At 42.8% G+C, this 18,648-nt stretch overlaps 2 protein-coding genes across 4 annotated transcripts in view; one reads left to right on the top strand and one right to left on the bottom strand.

Annotated features, from left to right (window-relative positions):
• Window positions 1–6,299: 6,299 nt before the first annotated feature.
• Window positions 6,300–18,648, top strand: part of LOC138951829 (inositol-trisphosphate 3-kinase A-like) — a 32,312-nt gene continuing 19,963 nt past the window's right edge. Inside the window, exon 1 of one of the 3 annotated variants that reach the window (XM_070323389.1) lies at window positions 6,300–6,406. The gene's annotated coding sequence lies outside the window, so the exon portion shown is untranslated. Of the gene's footprint in view, window positions 6,407–11,259; window positions 11,516–18,648 lie in introns of those variants that run through there. The other 2 variants (XM_070323388.1, XM_070323387.1) reach the window with 2 other exon arrangements.
• Window positions 15,731–16,063, bottom strand: LOC138953331 (uncharacterized). The gene has a single exon (XM_070325130.1). It carries the CDS (start codon window positions 16,061–16,063, stop codon window positions 15,731–15,733), a length of 333 nt encoding a protein of 110 aa, XP_070181231.1.

Genomic DNA, 18,648 nt, shown 5'->3' with positions numbered 1-18,648 from the left:
ATACAGAACTTGAACCATTACCATCATACGACTTAACCTTCCTTCGTAATATTGAGACTTCCCCTCAGATATAGATGTCCCTGGTCAGCCAATCCTACAATATGTAGGGTTGGTGACCAACCATGACACCACTGAGGTCCAGCTGACCTATACAGCTGCCGCCAGTAACACAAGTTAGTCTGAGCCTGGGACAGTAGTGGAACCCCCTTTTACCCCCCCCCCCCCCCCCAATGTAGCACTCCTTCCATTTCAAGACCATGTTTTGTGAGACTTTGTGTTTATAAGCTGTGTACATTTACCCCCATGTTAAGACTCCCTCCTTTTTAAGACCTGATTGTCTTAGATTTGTCAAGGTCTTACAAGGGGGGTCGGGGGGGTCACTTTACGCCCATACCAACATAGTCTGGACATTGACATAAGTCACGTGGCTACATGGACAACACAAGTGTAACTGCGGGCGTGTGTGTGTGTGTCTGTGTGTGTGTCTGTGTGTGTGTGTGTGTGTGTGTGTGTGTGTGTGTGTGTGTCTGTGTGTGTGTGTGTGTGTTTCTCTGTGTGTGTGTGTGTGTGTGTGTGTGTGTGTGTGTGTGTCTCTGTGTGTGTGTCTGTGTGTGTGTGTCTGTGTGTGTGTCTGTGTGTTTGTGTGTCTGTGTATGTGTCTGTGTGTGTCTGTGTGTGTGTGTGTGTGTCTGTGTGTGTGTGTGTGTGTGTGTGTGTGTGTGTGTGTGTGTGTGTGTGTGTGTCTGTGTCTGTTGTTAGGTATTAGCATGACGTTCTGGTTTAGCTAATTACACACAGTGCCTCTAAGTCTAACAGACCTCATTTCACGGTCAGAAAATGCACTAACTGTTTTATCTCGAATGTTATGAATGCCACTACTCTCTCTCTCTCTCTACTTGTAAGCTTGCCCTGTGAACTGTAAAATGTTAACCCTCTATGCATTTCCATTGTAAATTGTTGATATTTAACACTGTTGTTATTCATGAAGATAGCATCTGTTTGTATTCTACTGTCTATGTATATTATAACATATCTAGATTACTGCGGTTACTCACACCCGTACCCTCCTTTCACTCGTTGAATATAAAAGATGCAGGAATTCACAGCACATTTAAATATTGCTGCATCGCAATACAAGAATAAGTGTAATATTTGCGTTTATTTACACAATCGTATGATTCACACTTTAATGAGAGTTGAGCGATCCCGGTCCATTGTTGTTCATAGGTTGTTACACCCCCGGTATAGGGGTGTGTATAGGATTCGGTCGATGTGTTTGTTTGTTTGTGTGTTTGTGTTCGCATATAGATCTCAAGAATGAACGGACCGATCGTCACCAAACTTGGTGAACAGGTTCTATACATTCCTGAGACGGTCCTTACAAAAATTGGGACCAGTCAAACACACGGTTAGGGAGTTATTGGTGGATTAAGATTCTACAAGGACTTATAGAGGGACATATTCATGGTCAAAGGGAAATAACCTTCTCAGTTGATGGCAGTGAGAATGGTAAGGACGGGGGTGTTTTTCCTACCTCGGAGGAATTTCTTGTTATGATTATCTTCTGGCGCCCTCATTCTTGTCAACATCCAACATACTCGTTAACGTTTATTGTTGATACACCGTATGATATGTATCAATTACAAATGCACAAAAACATTCGGCAGATATTCTTGATTTTGAGTACTTTATTTGATGAGCCACCATTTCAATTCCTAATGGAAACCAGCTCCTCCGAATTAACTCTGTACATAGATTTTGACTGTTTGTTTGTTTCAAACCTCCCCTTAGAAACCACGACTGTTGTCGTTCTATTTTTCGTTCACCGAAGCGCGAGATGCATACAGAATACATGTACATGCCAACACACCCTTCTCTCGGCAATCCTACTGTTCTCAGTCCTGCTAGGAAATGTCACTTAATTTAAGTTTGTACAGAGCCAGAGTCGGGTGCTTTTATGGCAGAGCAGTTGCTCGATGTCGCAAATTGTCATTTTTGTGTGAAAATACTGTATTACCATTTTTAATTTTGTTGCTTTGTAAAGGTTCCAATCGTGTCACACTATCGTTGTGTTCTTTCCTATTTTGTGCCAGCCTTCTGTCGGCTTTACAAACGTGGAACTGAACGTCTTGTTAACAAGGATATTTATGATAAAGAAATTAAAACCAAGTATGCAGTTAAATTGTCTACCCGGACATCACTTTATTTAGCCGGGGATATTGAGAAAAATCCAGGCCCAGATGGAAATAAAGTAACTGTGGTACACATTAACGTTCGAACCTAAAGGAACAAAATTGACTTGTTGCAGCCTGAAGTACAGCAGCATGATATTTTAACTCTTTCCGAAACATGGTTGTCACCTGCAGATGACAATTTATCTTTAATTATACCTAATTTTAATCCTCCTGTACGCCTCGACCGCCCAGGTGATCCTCATGGGGGAGTAGCCATTTATGTTAAGAATCACTTATATTGTAAACCCCGACCTGATCTCCAAGTCGATGATCTTGAAGCAGTCTGGATTGAGACAAAGTTGAGCCATGAAAGCATTTTGATTAGCTCATTCTAGTGCTAATATTCATTATTGGGATTTAATTGATGAAAGCTTAAGGCGAGTGAATAACCAATTATTGAGATTTGTGATTTTAGGCGATTTCAACGTCGACTTCCTGAACTCTCCATCGCGGAACCTTTTGAATATTTTACAGGCGCACCAGCTCTGTCAACTTGTGAATACGCCAACGCGTATAACAGCCACCACTAGTACATGTAGCCTATTGACCTTATCATCACCCAGACCCCTCAGTTAGTTAAACAAATGAATGTGTTGCCACCTATTTGTAGTGATCATAGTGTACCACACATTGTATTAAACAGAATTGTGAATAAAAATAATTCCTATAAAAGAACACTCTCTCAGGTTAACTGGCAAGACATTCTCATGAAGGAGGTGTTTGACGAAAGTGTTCATATTTTTTCTGCATTATTTATGGACATAGCCAAACAGTGCATGCCAGTAAAAGAAGTAACGATACGTCCTAACGACGCACCTTGGATTACACCTGAAATGTTAATGTTAATAGACCAACGTGATCAGATTCACTTGAAAGCCAAAACAAGTAAACAGCCGGAAGATTGGTTGAGTTATCGCCAGGCACGTAACCTTGACACAGCAAAGAAAAGAGAACGGATTTTAGAATATTATTCTGAATTAGACGCAAAAGTTTCCGATTCAACGCAGTTTGGTACAAAAGATTGGTGGAAGTTAGGGAAATCATTCATGAAGAAGAAAGGATTATATGGTGACGAAATTCCTCCTATCTGTGACAACGACGAAGTTTATGAACGAAGCCAAGACAAAGCTAACGCCTTTAATAACTGTTTTATTAAAAATTCCAATGTTGAAGACCCAGATGATGATGTTCCTCAAGTGCCGTTTCTTGATTGCGAATTATGTGATATTGTTTTGTCAGTTAACGAGGTAAAAGATGTAATTACAAATCTTGATAAAAGAAAAGCCATTGGTCCCGATTTGATCCACAACAGACTTCTCATTGCAGCTATAGATGTTATTTTGGAGCCACTCACCCATATGTTTAACAGAAGTTTGAGGGAAGGAGTATATCATCCTAAAATTTGAAAAACTGCGAATGTTACGCCTATTTATAAGTCAGGTTCAGCGGACACTTGTAATAATTATCGTCCGATTTCCTTGTTGAGTTGCGTTGGCAAAGTTTTGGAACGATGTATTCATAGCCACCTATATCTCTTTTTACAATCCAACAACATACTCACACCTACACAGTCAGGTTTTATACCCGGCGACTCGACGATTTGTCAACTTGTCTCTATATATCTTTCTTTTCTTTCTTTATTTGGTGTTTAACGTCGTTTTCAACCATTCAAGGTTATATCGCGACGGGGTCTCTATATATAATGATGTATGTTTAAATTACGACAGCGGTTTAACAACACAGGCGGTCCGCCCTGATATGGCCCTTCGTGGTCGGCTGGGCGTTAAGCAAACAAACAAACAAACAAACACATGCGGTATTTTTTTATGTGTCGAAAGCTTTTGACAAAGTCTGGCACAAAGGATTATTAGTAAAATTGGAATCGATTGGTGTTCGAGGTCGACTATTGTCATGGTTTTGTAGTTACTTAGCAACCCGTGTTCAATTAGTTGTCGTTAAAGGAGCTAAGTCAGAGCTGAAAGGTATACAAGCAGGCGTTCATCAAGCCGGTTCTGTGTTAGGCCCTTTGTTGTTTTTGATTTATATAAATGATATTGTAAATGATATTGAGTCTGTTATTAAATTGTTTGCTGATGATACTAGCATGTCACTTGCATTGAATGATCCGGTAAGACGTGCCGAAATTTTAAATACAGACCTCGATAAAATTAGTTGTTGGGCAGCACGTTGGAAAGTCACATTTAATGAAACAAAAACCAAATTGCTGAATATAAAACGTGACTTAAGCCAAATTGACCCGTTATTTTTCAATGGAATTGTTTTGGAAGACACAAAGGAACACAAGCACCTCGGTATTATTTTGCAAAATGAGTGTAAATGGGACGCTCAAGTCCGAAATATTGTGAAAAAGACCACTTTGTTGATTAATTGTTTAAGGCATTATAAGTATAAGTTATGCAGAAAAAGTTTGGAAATAATGTACTTCTTCTTCTTCTGCGTTCGACGAAGGAAATAATGTACAAATCCTTTATTTTGCCACATTTTGACTATGTTGATGTATTATGGGATAATTGTACCGAAGCCCTGTCGAACACCCTGGAAAAACTACACCTTGAAGCTTTACGTATTATAATTGGCGGTGTGCGGAGAACTAGTCATGGTAAGATTTACAAAGAAAGCGGATTTTGTAGTCTAAAGGAACGCCGAAGACAACATAAATTGATTTTATATCATAAAATGGTTCATGGTAAATGTCCCCTATATTTAGTTGACCTTTTGCCACCACTAGTTTCATCCTTGCGAACTTGTCGTTACATTCTGTCACATGATATGCGAAAGAATTTAAAAAAAAGCCTAACCTTGGTGTTAATTTAAAAAATAAACAGACATACACACACGCACAGACACACACACACACACACACACACACAGACACACACACACACACACACACACACACGCACACATACATACATCACACACGCACACATTAGTTGGCCACTAGCTCGCCCCCTCCCCCCCACCATACCCCCCCCCCCCAGGCCCCCAAACGAGTCATTCCCATTCATATGAGTTGGTCTTAAAGTTTATGATAGCAATGCATTTGAAAGACTACAATAACAGTCTGATCTTTCTCCGTGTGTTTCTTGTTTCAATACTGAGAAGCATTAGAAGAGTGCTGGCGTTTAGTGTTATGGAATGGTTCTATACGTCATTGTAGAGTCTTTTACTGCTCGGATTGGATTGAGTTTTAGCATAAGACTTGTGACGAAGGTAATGACCACTTTGACTTGAAAAGGGTTTTGCTGACAACAGCATAGGTCACTGTGAAGGGTTTTGCTGACACAGCATTAGGGCACTGTGACATAGGTCCAACCGGCTGAAAGTCAAAGGTTTCAATGCAGAACATCTTGGGAGAGTCAGTGTCTAGACTGTCACGTTCAAGGAAATCCCCATACTGTTGCATCCCCATACTGTTGCGGTAAATATATGTACACGAGTTTTTGCTGTAACAGCCTGTGTTGCATGGCATCTTCAGTGTCACTCTTCAGTGTGTGTGTGTGTGTGTGTGTGTGTGTGTGTGTGTGTGTATGTGTGTGTGTGCTCAGTTGTGTGACGGTGTTTGTGTGTGTGGGAGTGTCACTGCGCAGTGTGTGTCACTGTGTACGTGCGTGGGCTGTGCGCGGTTCGCCGGACACTGCAGTATCATAATATCGTACGTATTTGTACATCCATATTATTATCATTGCATAAACATCACTCGATCTGCAGTGCCCTCATTATACTGCCATCACTGCATACAGAAAAGCGCCCAGTATCACCATATCAACATTTCCATAAGCATTACCATGATACAGCCTCGCCGGGAGGTAAGCACTCAGCTAAGCTAGGGCAAAAGAGTACTCGATCGGTTTTACAGTCAGATTCCCCCTTCGCGGCATACCCTGAGGTCGTAAAAATTCAGCGGTACACTGACAGGTTGTTTGTTGCCCTAAACCGCCGCACACACTGACACACACATCGTTCTACTTCACACATATAGAAAGGTGTAGGCGTGAGCATAGGAATAGTATTATATACCCAGACCACGCCAGGGCGGAGCAACAACAAAACCGCAGAGCAGTCGACAATTTGACAGGTGAAAGGATCGGCATAGGCTGGCAGGGGACAGCAATGCCTTAGTACTACTTTCACTCTTACTCAGTGATGTGGTAGGTATAAGAACAAAATCGCAGAGCAGTCGACAATTTGACAGGTGTGTAGGCTGGCACAGACTACGGGACAGTAACACCCGTTAGGCCTAATTACACCCCCGGTATAGGGGTGTGTATAGGTTTCGCTCGATGTGTTTGTTTGTTTGTTTGTTTGTGTTCGCATATAGATCTCAAGAATGAACGGACCGATCGTCACCAAACTTGGTGAACAGGTTCTATACATTCCTGAGACGGTCCTTACAAAAATTGGGACCAGTCAAACACACGGTTAGGGAGTTATTGGTGGATTAAGATTCTACAAGGACTTATAGAGGCACATATTAATGGTCAAAGGGAAATAACCTCAGTTGGTGGCAGTGAGAATGGTTATTTCCCTTTGACCAACGGGGGTGTTTTTCCTACCTCGGAGGAATTTCTTGTTAGTACTCAGTTTCACTCTTACTCAGTGCTGTGTACGTGCTAGCGTAGAAGAACAATTGAAACCAGCATTAGCAGTCAACATTTTTTGACAGGTGAAAAGACCGGCATATATGGTGGCACGGAATACGGGACAACAATGCCGCCTTAGTACTACTTTCACTCTTACTCAGTGATGTGCTGGAGCAGAAGAACAAAACCTGCGTAGTCCATCAGTCAACAAGTTGACACTGAGGTGTATAGATCGGCATAATTATGGTGGCACGGAATACGGGAGAGCCGCAATACCTCAGTTCTTCTTTCACTTTTACTCACTGCTGTGTACGTCAGTGCTAGCGTAGAGGAACAATTGAAACTGGCATAGAAGCCTGAGTCAACAATGTAATTGACACTGAAGTGATGAGACCCGCATATTATGCTGGAACGGCCGAATAAAAGACAGCAATATCTACCCACTTTCGCTCTTACGAGTTAGTGCCGCTTTTCTAGCTCAGAATACGAGACAGCAATATCTATCACTTTCGCTCTTACGAGTCAGTGCCGCTTTTCTAGCTCAGAATACGAGACAGCAATATCTACCACTTTCACTCTTACGAGTTAGTGCCGCTTTTCTAGCACAGAATACGAGACAGCAGTACTACTAATTTCGATCTTACGAGTTAGTGCCGCTTTTCTAGCACAGAATACGTGACAGTAATATCTACTACTTTCGCTCTTACGAGTCAGTGCCGCTTTTATAGCACAGAATACGTGACAGTAATATCTACTACTTTCGCTCTTACGAGTCAGTGCCGCTTTTATAGCACAGAATACGTGACAGTAATATCTACTACTTTCGCTCTTACGAGTCAGTGCCGCTTTTATAGCACAGAATACGTGACAGTAATATCTACTACTTTCGCTCTTACGAGTCAGTGCCGCTTTTCTAGCACAGAATACGAGACAGCAGTATCTACCACTTTCGCTCTTACGAGTTAGTGCCGCTTTTCTAGCACAGAATACGAGACAGCAATACCTACTAGGCTACTTTTACTCTTACGAGTCAGTGCCGCTTTTCTAGCTCAGAATACGAGACAGCAATATCTACTACTTTCGCTCTTACGAGTCAGTGCCGCTTTTCTATCTCAGAATACGAGACAGCAATATCTATCACTTTCGCTCTTACGAGTCAGTGCTGCTTTTCTAGCTCAGAATACGAGACAGCAATATCTACTACTTTCGCTCTTACGAGTCAGTGCCGCTTTTATAGCACAGAATACGTGACAGTAATATCTACTACTTTCGCTCTTACGAGTCAGTGCCGCTTTTATAGCACAGAATACGTGACAGCAATACCTACTACTTTCACTCTTACGAGCCAGTGCCGCTTTTCTAGCACAGAATACGAGGCAGCAATATAAAATACGACCGGACAACGACGGTTACTAATTCCACAACTGTCACTCTTGTCAGTGAGTGACGTTCAAAAGCCTGCAGGGTATGGTTCAGTAGCCAGGCTTGGTGCCGCTAAATACTACTTCTACTTTGAGTCTCATTCAGTGTTGTGCAAAAGCCCGCGGAGTAGAAGATAGTACACAGGTTTGTTGTTGTCAGTGCCGCAAAGAACTATTTCTTCCATGCTACTTTTACTTTTATTCAGCGTTGAGCAACAGCCTGCAGAGTAGAGGATCGTATGGACAAGTAGACAGGATCTGTGCTGTCGGTGCAACATACTTTTTCAGGCTACTTTACTCTTTTAAGCGTTGAGCAACAGCCTGCAGAGTAGAGGATCGTATGGACAAGTAGACAGGATCTGTGCTGTCGGTGCAACATACTTTTTCAGGCTACTTTACTCTTTTAAGCGTTGAGCAAAAGCCTGCAGAGTAGAGGATCGTCAAGGAAAAGTAGACAGGATCTGTGCTGTCGGTGCAATATAGTACTTCTACTACTACTGTCACTCTTGTTCGGTGGTGTGCATAACATGTGAAGTAGAGATTCAAATGATAGAGTAGATAGGCTTGGTGTTGTAAGTGTAAAATATTACTTCTACTATACCTATTTTACTTCCACTTTATTCAGTGTTGTGCAAAAGTCTGCAGAGTAGATGATCGTATGGTACAGAAGACAGGCTTGGAGCTGTCAGAGCAATATATACTGTTTCTACTACTACTACGTTCACTATTAGTTCAGTGTTGCGCAACAGCCTGCAGAGTAGATGGTCGTATGGAAAAGTAGACAGGATGTGTGCTGTTGGTGCAACACACATTTTCTACTACTACTTCTATTACTTTCAGTCTTGTTCAGTGTTGAGCAAAACCTGTAAACGGCAGAGGCTCGAATGACAGAGTTGACAGGCTTGGTGTTGTAGGTGCAAAATACTACTTCTACTTTACTAAATTTACAGTCGACTCTTTGTCAGTGTTGTGTAGAAGTCTGTGGAGTAGAGGGTCGTATGGCACAGTAGAAACGCTCGGTACTGTCGGTGCAGCATACTAGGACTGGGTGGCCAAGTGGTAATGCACTTGCGCTCGGAAGCGAGAGGTTGCGAGTTCGACCCTGGGTCAGGGCGTTAGCAATTTTCTCCCCCCTTTCCTAACCTAGGTGGTGGGTTGAAGTGCTAGTCTTTCGGATGAGACGAAAAACCGAGGTCCCTTCGTGTACACTACATTGGGGTGTGCACGTTAAAGATCCCACGATTGACAAAAGGGTCTTTCCTGGCAAAATAATTTGTATAGGCATAGATAAAAAATGTCGACCAAAATACCCGTGCGACTTAGAATAATAGGCCGTGAAAAGTAGGATATGCGCCGAAATGGCTGCGATCTGCTGGTCGATGTGAATGCGTGATGTATTGTGTAAAAAATTCCATCTCACACGGCATAAATAGATCCCTGCGCCTTGAGTCCGAGTCTGGAGATACGCGCGCGATATAAGACTTCATATAACTACTGCAGTGGAACCCCCTTTGTAAGACCTGCAAAAGTCTTAAAATGGGGGTTTGTTTGTTTGTTTGTTTGTTTGCTTAACGCCCAGCCGACCACGAAGGGCCATATCAGGGCGGTGCTGCTTTGACATATAACGTGCGCTACACACAAGACAGAAGTCGCAGCACAGGCTTCATGTCTCACCCAGTCACATTATTCTGACACCGGACCAACCAGTCCTAGCACTAACCCCATAATGCCAGACGCCAGGCGGAGCAGCCACTAGATTGCCAATTTTAAAGTCTTAGGTATGACCCGGCCGGGAAACGGGGGTTCCACGGTGCTACTTTTACTGTGATTTGGTGCTTCTGCTTTGCACAGCAGGAAGAAGACTTGGTGATCCCCGACTCTGACATGACAGGATCTTACCGTGAAATTTGAAACTATATATATTACAGTAAATTCATCAAACCAGTCAATTTGTAAATTCACTCCGTAAATTTACCAATTTACTGAAAAATTCAGGAAATTTACAAATTTACTGAGTTTGACACCCAGGAAATTTACAAATTTACTGGTTTGATGAATTTACTGTAACATATAAGACACGTGTGAGTGTACAGTATTACACTCTACATTTTTCATAAAAGAATCCAAAAACTCGCTGCAAGAGTGTTTGGACCAGTCTCACGTCGCAAATACTGAAAATACATGTTATTAAAACTTTACATCGCACGGCTGTGTATACAGTGGAACCCTCCTGTTAAGACACCCCTCAGTCCCCCCATTTTAAGACTCCCTCCTTGTTAAGACCTTGCTTTTTAAAACTCTGTCCATAACCTCTGTAAGTCTACCCCCATTTTAAGACTCCCTCCTTTTTAAGACCTTGCTTTCTAAAACTCTGTCCATAACCTCTGTAAGTCTACCCCCATTTTAAGACTCCCTCCTTTTTAAGACCTTGCTTTCTAAAACTCTGTCCATAACCTCTGTAAGTCTACCCCCATTTTAAGACTCCCTCCTTTTTAAGACCTTGCTTTCTAAAACTCTGTCCATAACCTCTGTAAGTCTACCCCCATTTTAAGACTCCCTCCTTTTTAAGACCCGATTTTCTCATATTTTTGGAGGTCTTAAACTTAAAAGGAGGGGTTACACTGTATCAGTTTTCCTTCTTTTCTTCTCAGTTTTAACAGTGTTACTGTACCGTGATTGAACCACCGTGACTGCAGCTCTACCTCGAAACCGCGCAAACCTTTGTCTTTTTCTGCAGTCGCAACGTGCCACAACTGAAACGAACGCGGGCTGCATTTTAAAGTTATCAAAGCCTCTCAAAACCGCAAGAGGTTTTTTTGTTAATCGGCCAACAGTGTCACCGTGCAAAAAAAACGTTATCACATCTTCGTTCAAACCGCAAACACGTTTTGTTTCTACAGTTGCAACGTGCTACTACAACTAAAGTCGGTATACACGGCCCGCATTTTATATCGAAGCCGGTGCAAACCGCAAGTGTTTTTTGTGTGTGGGAAGTGGCGTGCGAGTTTTGTAACCTGAACCAACATACCTTTGCGAGGATTTAGTACACACGTCGTGCTTCAAAACCTGCGTAAAGTGGAGGGTTTCTCTACTACAGGTGAGGAGAGTTTCTCAGTGTTGAGGTCGCGGATTTACCTAGCTGGGATCCTTGTGAACTGTGAAAGAAGACTTGAAACAAGACTAGAGCTTTCACTGGATGTGTTTTCCCGTCTGGAATACGCAGCGCAGCAGGTAAAACTGAATAGGCCCCACAACAGTAAGTTCGGATTCGTCGTTCATTTTCCATCTGTTCGTTAACAGCAGAACAATAGTGACTGCGCGTGAGAGCGAGAAATTAAAAGACCAGAAAATACTGTACTCGCGTGTTTAACAAAGACAATACAAATCATAATGTTCGACGTTTTGACCCTTGGGTCTTCCTAAAGAACACGTACAACACACGAAACAGAGTGACGTTTCGACCATAGGGTCTTCCTCAGGAACACAAAACATTCAATAGTTTTGGTTTCAGTGTGACAGGGGAGGCTACCGCTCCTTTCACAGCAGACTCTGCACCCGAGTTGTTGGCCTTTAAAAGTCAACACCAGTGGATTGTAGAAGTCTGTTTGTGATGGGGTCTGGTGGTTTCCGATTGTCTGTATGTTCATGGAAACCTTCGGGTTTGCATAACAGTTTTTATAGGGCTAAGAAATTAGCCCTAACATTTTCAATCCTGTTTGATTGCACTTAACTTCACGAGGTGATCGTAGTGTTTCGGAACTCGGTTACATCAGTATAATGCCGCGATGTCCTGTACTTCCCAGAACAAGAACAATAGTTGAATACGCCATCTAGTAGAATGATTTGAGCCATTAGCAATAGTCCTGGTATGTGTAAAGGCATTCGTAGGGGCACACACTCTTTTACAATACATTGGCAACAAAACAAATTTAAACACAAAATGAAAAAGACCAGTGGGGAAAGAAGCAACAAGATAATCACCAACTGAACTTAATATATAACGACTTTTGCATAAGCTTTAAACCATGTAACCGCCTAAAGCCAAATCTCACACACGATAATGTTTACTTGAACTGTATAGGCTGACTGAACTTGCAATTTGTAAAGTGGATAAGTGAATAAGAACTGACATCTCCATATAATTGTACAGCCTGTCAGTGTTAGCTTATTTTGCTTGACTTTTGACAAACAAAAGGGTGTACCCACAAAACAGATAACTACTGAGAATGTTAAAGCGATTATTCAAAGGTTAAACACATCTGGAGTCGGTTTTGACAGGAACGGAGATTTCTCTTTAAAACAAAGTTTACTTGCACATATGTGTCCTATTTAAAACTGTATTTGCTCTCCCGGCTGGGTTCTAATGATTTCATCTACCCCCCCCCCCCCTCTCTCTCTCTCTCTCTCTCTCTCTCTCTCTCTTTTTTTAGGGCGAGGGCCAGAGTTAAAAAAGCAGATCACTGCTTACTCTATTACCCTCGTTAAATAAAGAATTGTTCTTGTTCTCTCTGTCTGTCTGTCTGTCTGTCTGTCTGTCTGTTTCTCTCTGTCTGTCTGTCTGTCTGTCTCTCTCTCTCTCTCTCTCTCTCTCTCTCTCTCTCTCTCTTTTGGGCTAGGGCCAGATGTAAAAAAAAGCAGATCACTGCTTACTCTATTTCCCTCGTTAAATAAAGAATTGTTCTTGTTCTTACTCTCTCTGTCTCGGTCTCTGTCTTTTCTCTCTCTCTCTCTCTCTCTCTCTCTCTCTCTCTCTCTCTCTCTCTCCTCTCTCTCCCCCCCCTCTCTCTCTCCCTCTCTCTCTCTCCCTCTCTCTCTCTCTCTCTCTCAGTTCTGCAAAGAGGAGCACGAAATCAGGCTGATAGCTTCCGCCGTGTAAAATGGGTTCCTCTTGGCACTGACAAGACACCTGATCAGGCCAAAAGAAAACCAACAGTATACACTAGAGTATGAATGCCAAACTTCGTATTATAAGTGCTGAGTGCCAGGACGTAGGCTATACGCTCAGCCCAAGCATTAAGTGCTTCACTCTGTTTGTAAAAATGTACTACACAAACAAAGCCGTGTATACTACATGCTTGGTATGGGAGTGCGCTGTTTTGACGAGGTATTACTCAGATAATATAAGGCAGTTATAATCTGCATATTTTGTTGAAAGTCAAGTATACTAACGTTAGTTCGTCCTTATCAACACAAGTAACGTAAAGTTGCAATATACAAACCATTCTGTCGACTCGTAGGTCTATGGTCATACGTCTGGGAGTAAGTTCTTATCTTAAAATATCTACATCTATCTTATCTCAACACCAACATTAGGGTGTCTGTCGACTTAACTCGTCTCGTTCGTCAAAACAACAGTTAAATCAGTTATTTTATTTATTTATTCATGTATTTATGTATCTATTTATTTTGATCTTGTTTAATTTTGATTTAAATGTTACTAAGTAATGGAATCTTGCAAACAACAAGGGAGCACAATAAGAGTAACTTATAAAAGTACACTATGACATATTTTACAGTGTTTGTATGGCCATGTTGGGTTTGATGCGTGCATGCCTGGTTTTCTCCTGTAGATGGGTGTCGGCACAGGAGGTCTGCCCGCTGTCCTCAGCCAACATGCTCCGTCTTCATGGCAGCTCAAATTTTTTATCGAGGTTCTCTCCTCTAGATCCGCCGTGTTTCGCCTAGGGGCTTGCGCTGCCTAGTTGATAGGGTCACCTCGTAGAGGATGTGGTCATAGACCATGCACGGTCGGTCTTGGGATAGGGAAACGTTATGCTAGTCCGGAGGGATTACGCCACAAAGGCCACCTCGCGAAGACCCAGAGTCCTAGACCAGGGAGGTCCAAGGGGGAGCACCGGAAGGGCTACCCCTCTACCCGCACCTCCAACACAATCCCTTCCCCTGGTAGCTTCATCCCCAAGGAGGAAACAGAGCTACCTGCAACACCCCATATTTTACAGTAAATAGAACATGCACTTCATTTGACGTGCATCCGCTCTCTATGCAAAATCGGAGTAAACACTTTTTGAGAAAGTGCACAATCAGTTGCTCATCAAAAAGGAATGCGCTTCTGTAAATATCTGTTCTCCGACTCTGCCAAATTATTTTATGGTGGAAGCAGGGCTGTTTCAGTTCCAGGCTGGCACTTCGCAGTTGGAGCTTGCTCTCAAAGAAGAAGACACTTGAATACTGAAAAAGCTATATATATATACGACTTGTGTGTGTGTGTGTGTGTGTGTGTGTGTGTGTGTGTGTGTGTGTGTGTGTGTCCGCGATGCACGGCCAAAGTTCTCGGTGGATCTCTTTCAAATTTGGTGGCCATATTCAGGTACACCCCGGACACAACCTGGTCGATGAGATATTTCAACACGTGCTCTCAGCGCGCAGCGCTGAACCGATTTTGGTTTTTCTCTGGATCCATTCCCAGTAACTCTTCCTTATCTTCTCCAGTGTTTTCAGCGTTTATCTCCCTTCCTTCGTGTGGCGTCAATCCATATTCCCGTTTCTATTTTTAGAAGGTCACTGTCGACAACGCTCAATCCATATTCCCGTTATACTATTTTTAGAAGGTCACTGTCCCGGCGAAGCCGGGTATTACTCTTCTCCAGTGTTTTGCGCGTTTATCTCCCTTCCTTCGTACGGTGCGCCGGCAAAGCAGGCGTACACCCGGCAAAGCCGGGTCCCCGGCCGGCTAAGCCGGGTATTCGGCTCTACGTCTTCCCGGCGAAGCCGTACCCGGCGAAGCGGGTATTCATCTAGTATATATATATAAACACGTGTCTGGTCTGGTGACACGACTTTTGAGCGCCAACATTTGAGCGCCAACATTTGAGCGCCGCACATTTTAGCGCCGCACTTTTGAGCGCCGCACATTTGAGCGCCGCGACATTTCAGCGCCGCACTTTACAGCGCCGGACATTTGAGCGCCGTTGGTGTCATTGTGTGCTGTTTTCTGAAGTCGTTATTTGATCCGTTATTTTGCGTGTTTGTTTGTTTATGTGTGATGGTGTTTATGTTTATGGTGTAGTCTGTAACACACACACACACACACACACACGCACACACACACACACACACACACATACACACAATCACACACACACCCACACACACACGCACACACCCACCCACACACACACACACACACTCACACACACACACACACACACGCACACACACAAACACACACGCACACACACACACACACACACACACCAGGGAGAACAAAAATTTGCATACTTTTATTGACGACTGAACATGAACAACGGGCGCGCTGGCACATTAAAATCACCGGGATGACTAAAAGCACTTAAATGATCTAAAACATGAAGGTGAAGGCCAGACCTTCCATTGTGTCGATCAAGCCACGCTGGCCAGCATACTTTTGCATACTTTTATTGACGACTGAACATGAACAACGGCCGCGCTGGCACATTAAAATCACCGGGATGACTAAAAGCACTTAAATGATCTAAAACATGAAGGTGAAGGCCAGACCTTCCATTGTGTCGATGAAGCCACGCTGGCCAGCATTGTATTGCACAATGATCCGTTTGGCACGCACCTGCAGGTCTCTGTACTTCCGGCGCTTGGGGGCGGGAGCCTGGCCTGCCAGAAGGCGGGTGATGTCGGCCTGCACAAGGATCTGTTCTTTCTTGAGCGCAGCGATAAGCCGCCACAGGCTCGGTGAATGCGCCCCGAGGAGGCCCTGGAAGGCGTTGTGAAACCCTTCAACGCTGTTGTTGGACTTAGCATTGTCCGTCAGGGTCCTTTCGTGAAGGTTCCACATCTGCACAGCAAACATCGGTTGATGGCGTGGTCCACGACGTCGAGGACGTCCAATGTATGTGTCCTCGAAATAATCTATGATCGGTTGGGCACGTGCCGCTGTCGTTGAATAGACCTTGTCATGGAAAACTTGCTGGGAAGATTTAGCACTGTAGCTTGAGATAATCCGTCGTGGACATCCGCCAGAATTTGACGAGTGGCATCCCGCGTTGTGTGTGCTTGGGACTTCATGCGATTTAAGGCCTTGTCAGCCTCCACTTTTGGAAGATTTGGGGCATGCTGATGGTCTCCGATCTCGTGTACTACCTCCCCATTCCTTGTATGTATCCTGGCTTTGCAGAGTTTTTGGTCGCATCTCCAAAAGAGCAATTCGGGATCATTCGAGCTCCTCTTGTCAAAGCGGAATGCATAACCGCCAACAGTCAATTTTTCTTTATTTCTTTTGCTCAGGTACGTTTCTGCCATCTTACCGCTAGTCTCAGTACAAGTGCTGTGGTTGAAACTAATACAGTGCTCTGCTCCTTAGCTGTGCGACAGCAATTCACATCGCCTATTCCGTACGTGTGAGTGACATCGATGTGTGAGTTCATTCTCACGCAGGTTACAGTGTGTGTGTGTGTGTGTGTGTGTGTGTGTGTGTGTGAGTTCATTTCTGTACGAGCGTACTCTGCTCCTTAGCTGTGCGACAACAGTTCACATCGCCTATTCCGTACGTGTGACATCCCATATAATAATAATAATAATAATAATAATAATAATAATAAGGTTATTTATAAGGCGCTTATCTTATCTTATGCTGCAGACTACAATAACTCTAAGCACACACTCACGTCTTTCGTGATACATATACTCGACCCGGCGCTCAAATGTGCGTCGTTGTAATGTGCGGCGCCGTAATGTGCGGCGCTGTAATGTGCGGCGCTGAAATGTTGCGGCGCTCAAATGTTGGCGCTCAAATGTTGGCGCTCAAATGTTGGCGCTCAAAAGACATGGAACCGTCTGGTCTAGGTACAAATACAATGGTCCTCCTCAGGACTAGATTACCTTGCGATACGTCCCCCACAAAGGGACTTTGCTCTGTAAATCTCGGTCCCCCTTGAGGAGGGTCTGATGCTCCCAATAGGCTGTCTTTGAAGGGATACTTACTTCTCTCTTTCTCTGCTAAGAGATTTTAACAAATCTCGGAAGAAAGTCTCTGCTGACTTTCAATTGTTTCTTTCACAATTTCTGATGTTTTATATATATATATATATATATATATAAATGTATAAAACGTACGGCCGATTAGTCCAACGATGCGGCATCAATGTCTGAATTAATTACAATAACTACATTTCCTACCAGTGTTCCAAGAAAAGTAAGCCATTTTGTGTGCTGATCCTGCAACTATCGTGTTATCGTTCGAGTTCGTGCGCCTGTAACTAAAACGATTCAGTATGCAAGGTAAAGGCGCCTCCATGTCGTTCGTGTGAAGAAAAGAACAAATCGCGTAAGGCGAAAATACAACATTTAGTCAAGCTGTCGAACTCACAAAATGAATCTGAACGCAATGCAATTTTTCAGCAAGACCGTAATACTCGTAGCATCGTCAGTCCACTGCTCGTGGCAAAGGCAGTGAAATTGACAAGAAGAGCGGGGTAGTTGTTGCGCTGAGAAGGATAGCACGCTTTTCTGTACCTCTCTTCGTTTTAACTTTCTGAGCGTGTTTTTAATCCAAACATATCATATCTATATGTTTTTGGAATCAGGAACCAACAAGGAATAAGATGAAAGTGTTTTTAAATTGATTTCGAAAATTTAATTTTGATAATAATTTTTATATATTTAATTTTCAGAGCTTGTTTTTAATCCAAATATAACATATTTATATGTTTTTGGAATCAGAACATGATGAAGAATAAGATGAACGTAAATTTGGATCGTTTTATAAAACAAATTGTTTATTTTACAATTTTCAGATTTTTAATGACCAAAGTCATTAATTAATTTTTAAGCCACCAAGCTGAAATGCAATACCGAAGTGTGGCCTTTGTCGAAGATTGCTTGGCCAAAATTTCAATCAATTTGATTGAAAAATGAGGGTGTGACAGTGCCGCCTCAACTTTTACAAAAAGCCGGATATGACGTCATCAAAGGTATTTATCGAAAAAAACAAAACGTCCGGGGATATCATTCCCAGGAACTCTCATGTAAAATTTCATAAAGATCGGTCCAGTAGTTTGGTCTGAATCGCTCTACACACATACACGCACAGACACATACACACACACACACACACACATACACCACGACCCTCGTCTCGATTCCCCCTCTATGTCAAAACATTTAGTCAAAACTTGACTAAATGTAAAAAAAAAAGTGTTGTTTAGAAGGTTGGTATTTGAAGTAGGGTTTTTTTCAACAATGATTTCCAGCTGAGTTACTGACGCGGGCAGCCTGAGCCAGCTAGTGAATGATCCTTTCATCTACATTTCTCTGTGGGCGGTTGTTGTTGTTGTTGTTGTTGTTGTTGTTGCTGTTGTTGTTGTTGTTGTTGTTGTTGCTGCTGTTGTTGTTGTTGTTGTTGTTGCTGTTGTTGTTGTTGTTGGTGTTGTTGTTGTT

This window comes from Littorina saxatilis, linkage group LG17, assembly GCF_037325665.1.
Source record: "Littorina saxatilis isolate snail1 linkage group LG17, US_GU_Lsax_2.0, whole genome shotgun sequence".
Taxonomy (NCBI): Eukaryota; Metazoa; Mollusca; class Gastropoda; order Littorinimorpha; family Littorinidae; genus Littorina; species Littorina saxatilis.
The sequence above is the reverse complement of the archived record's forward strand: the minus strand, read 5'-3'. Positions and strand labels throughout refer to the sequence as shown.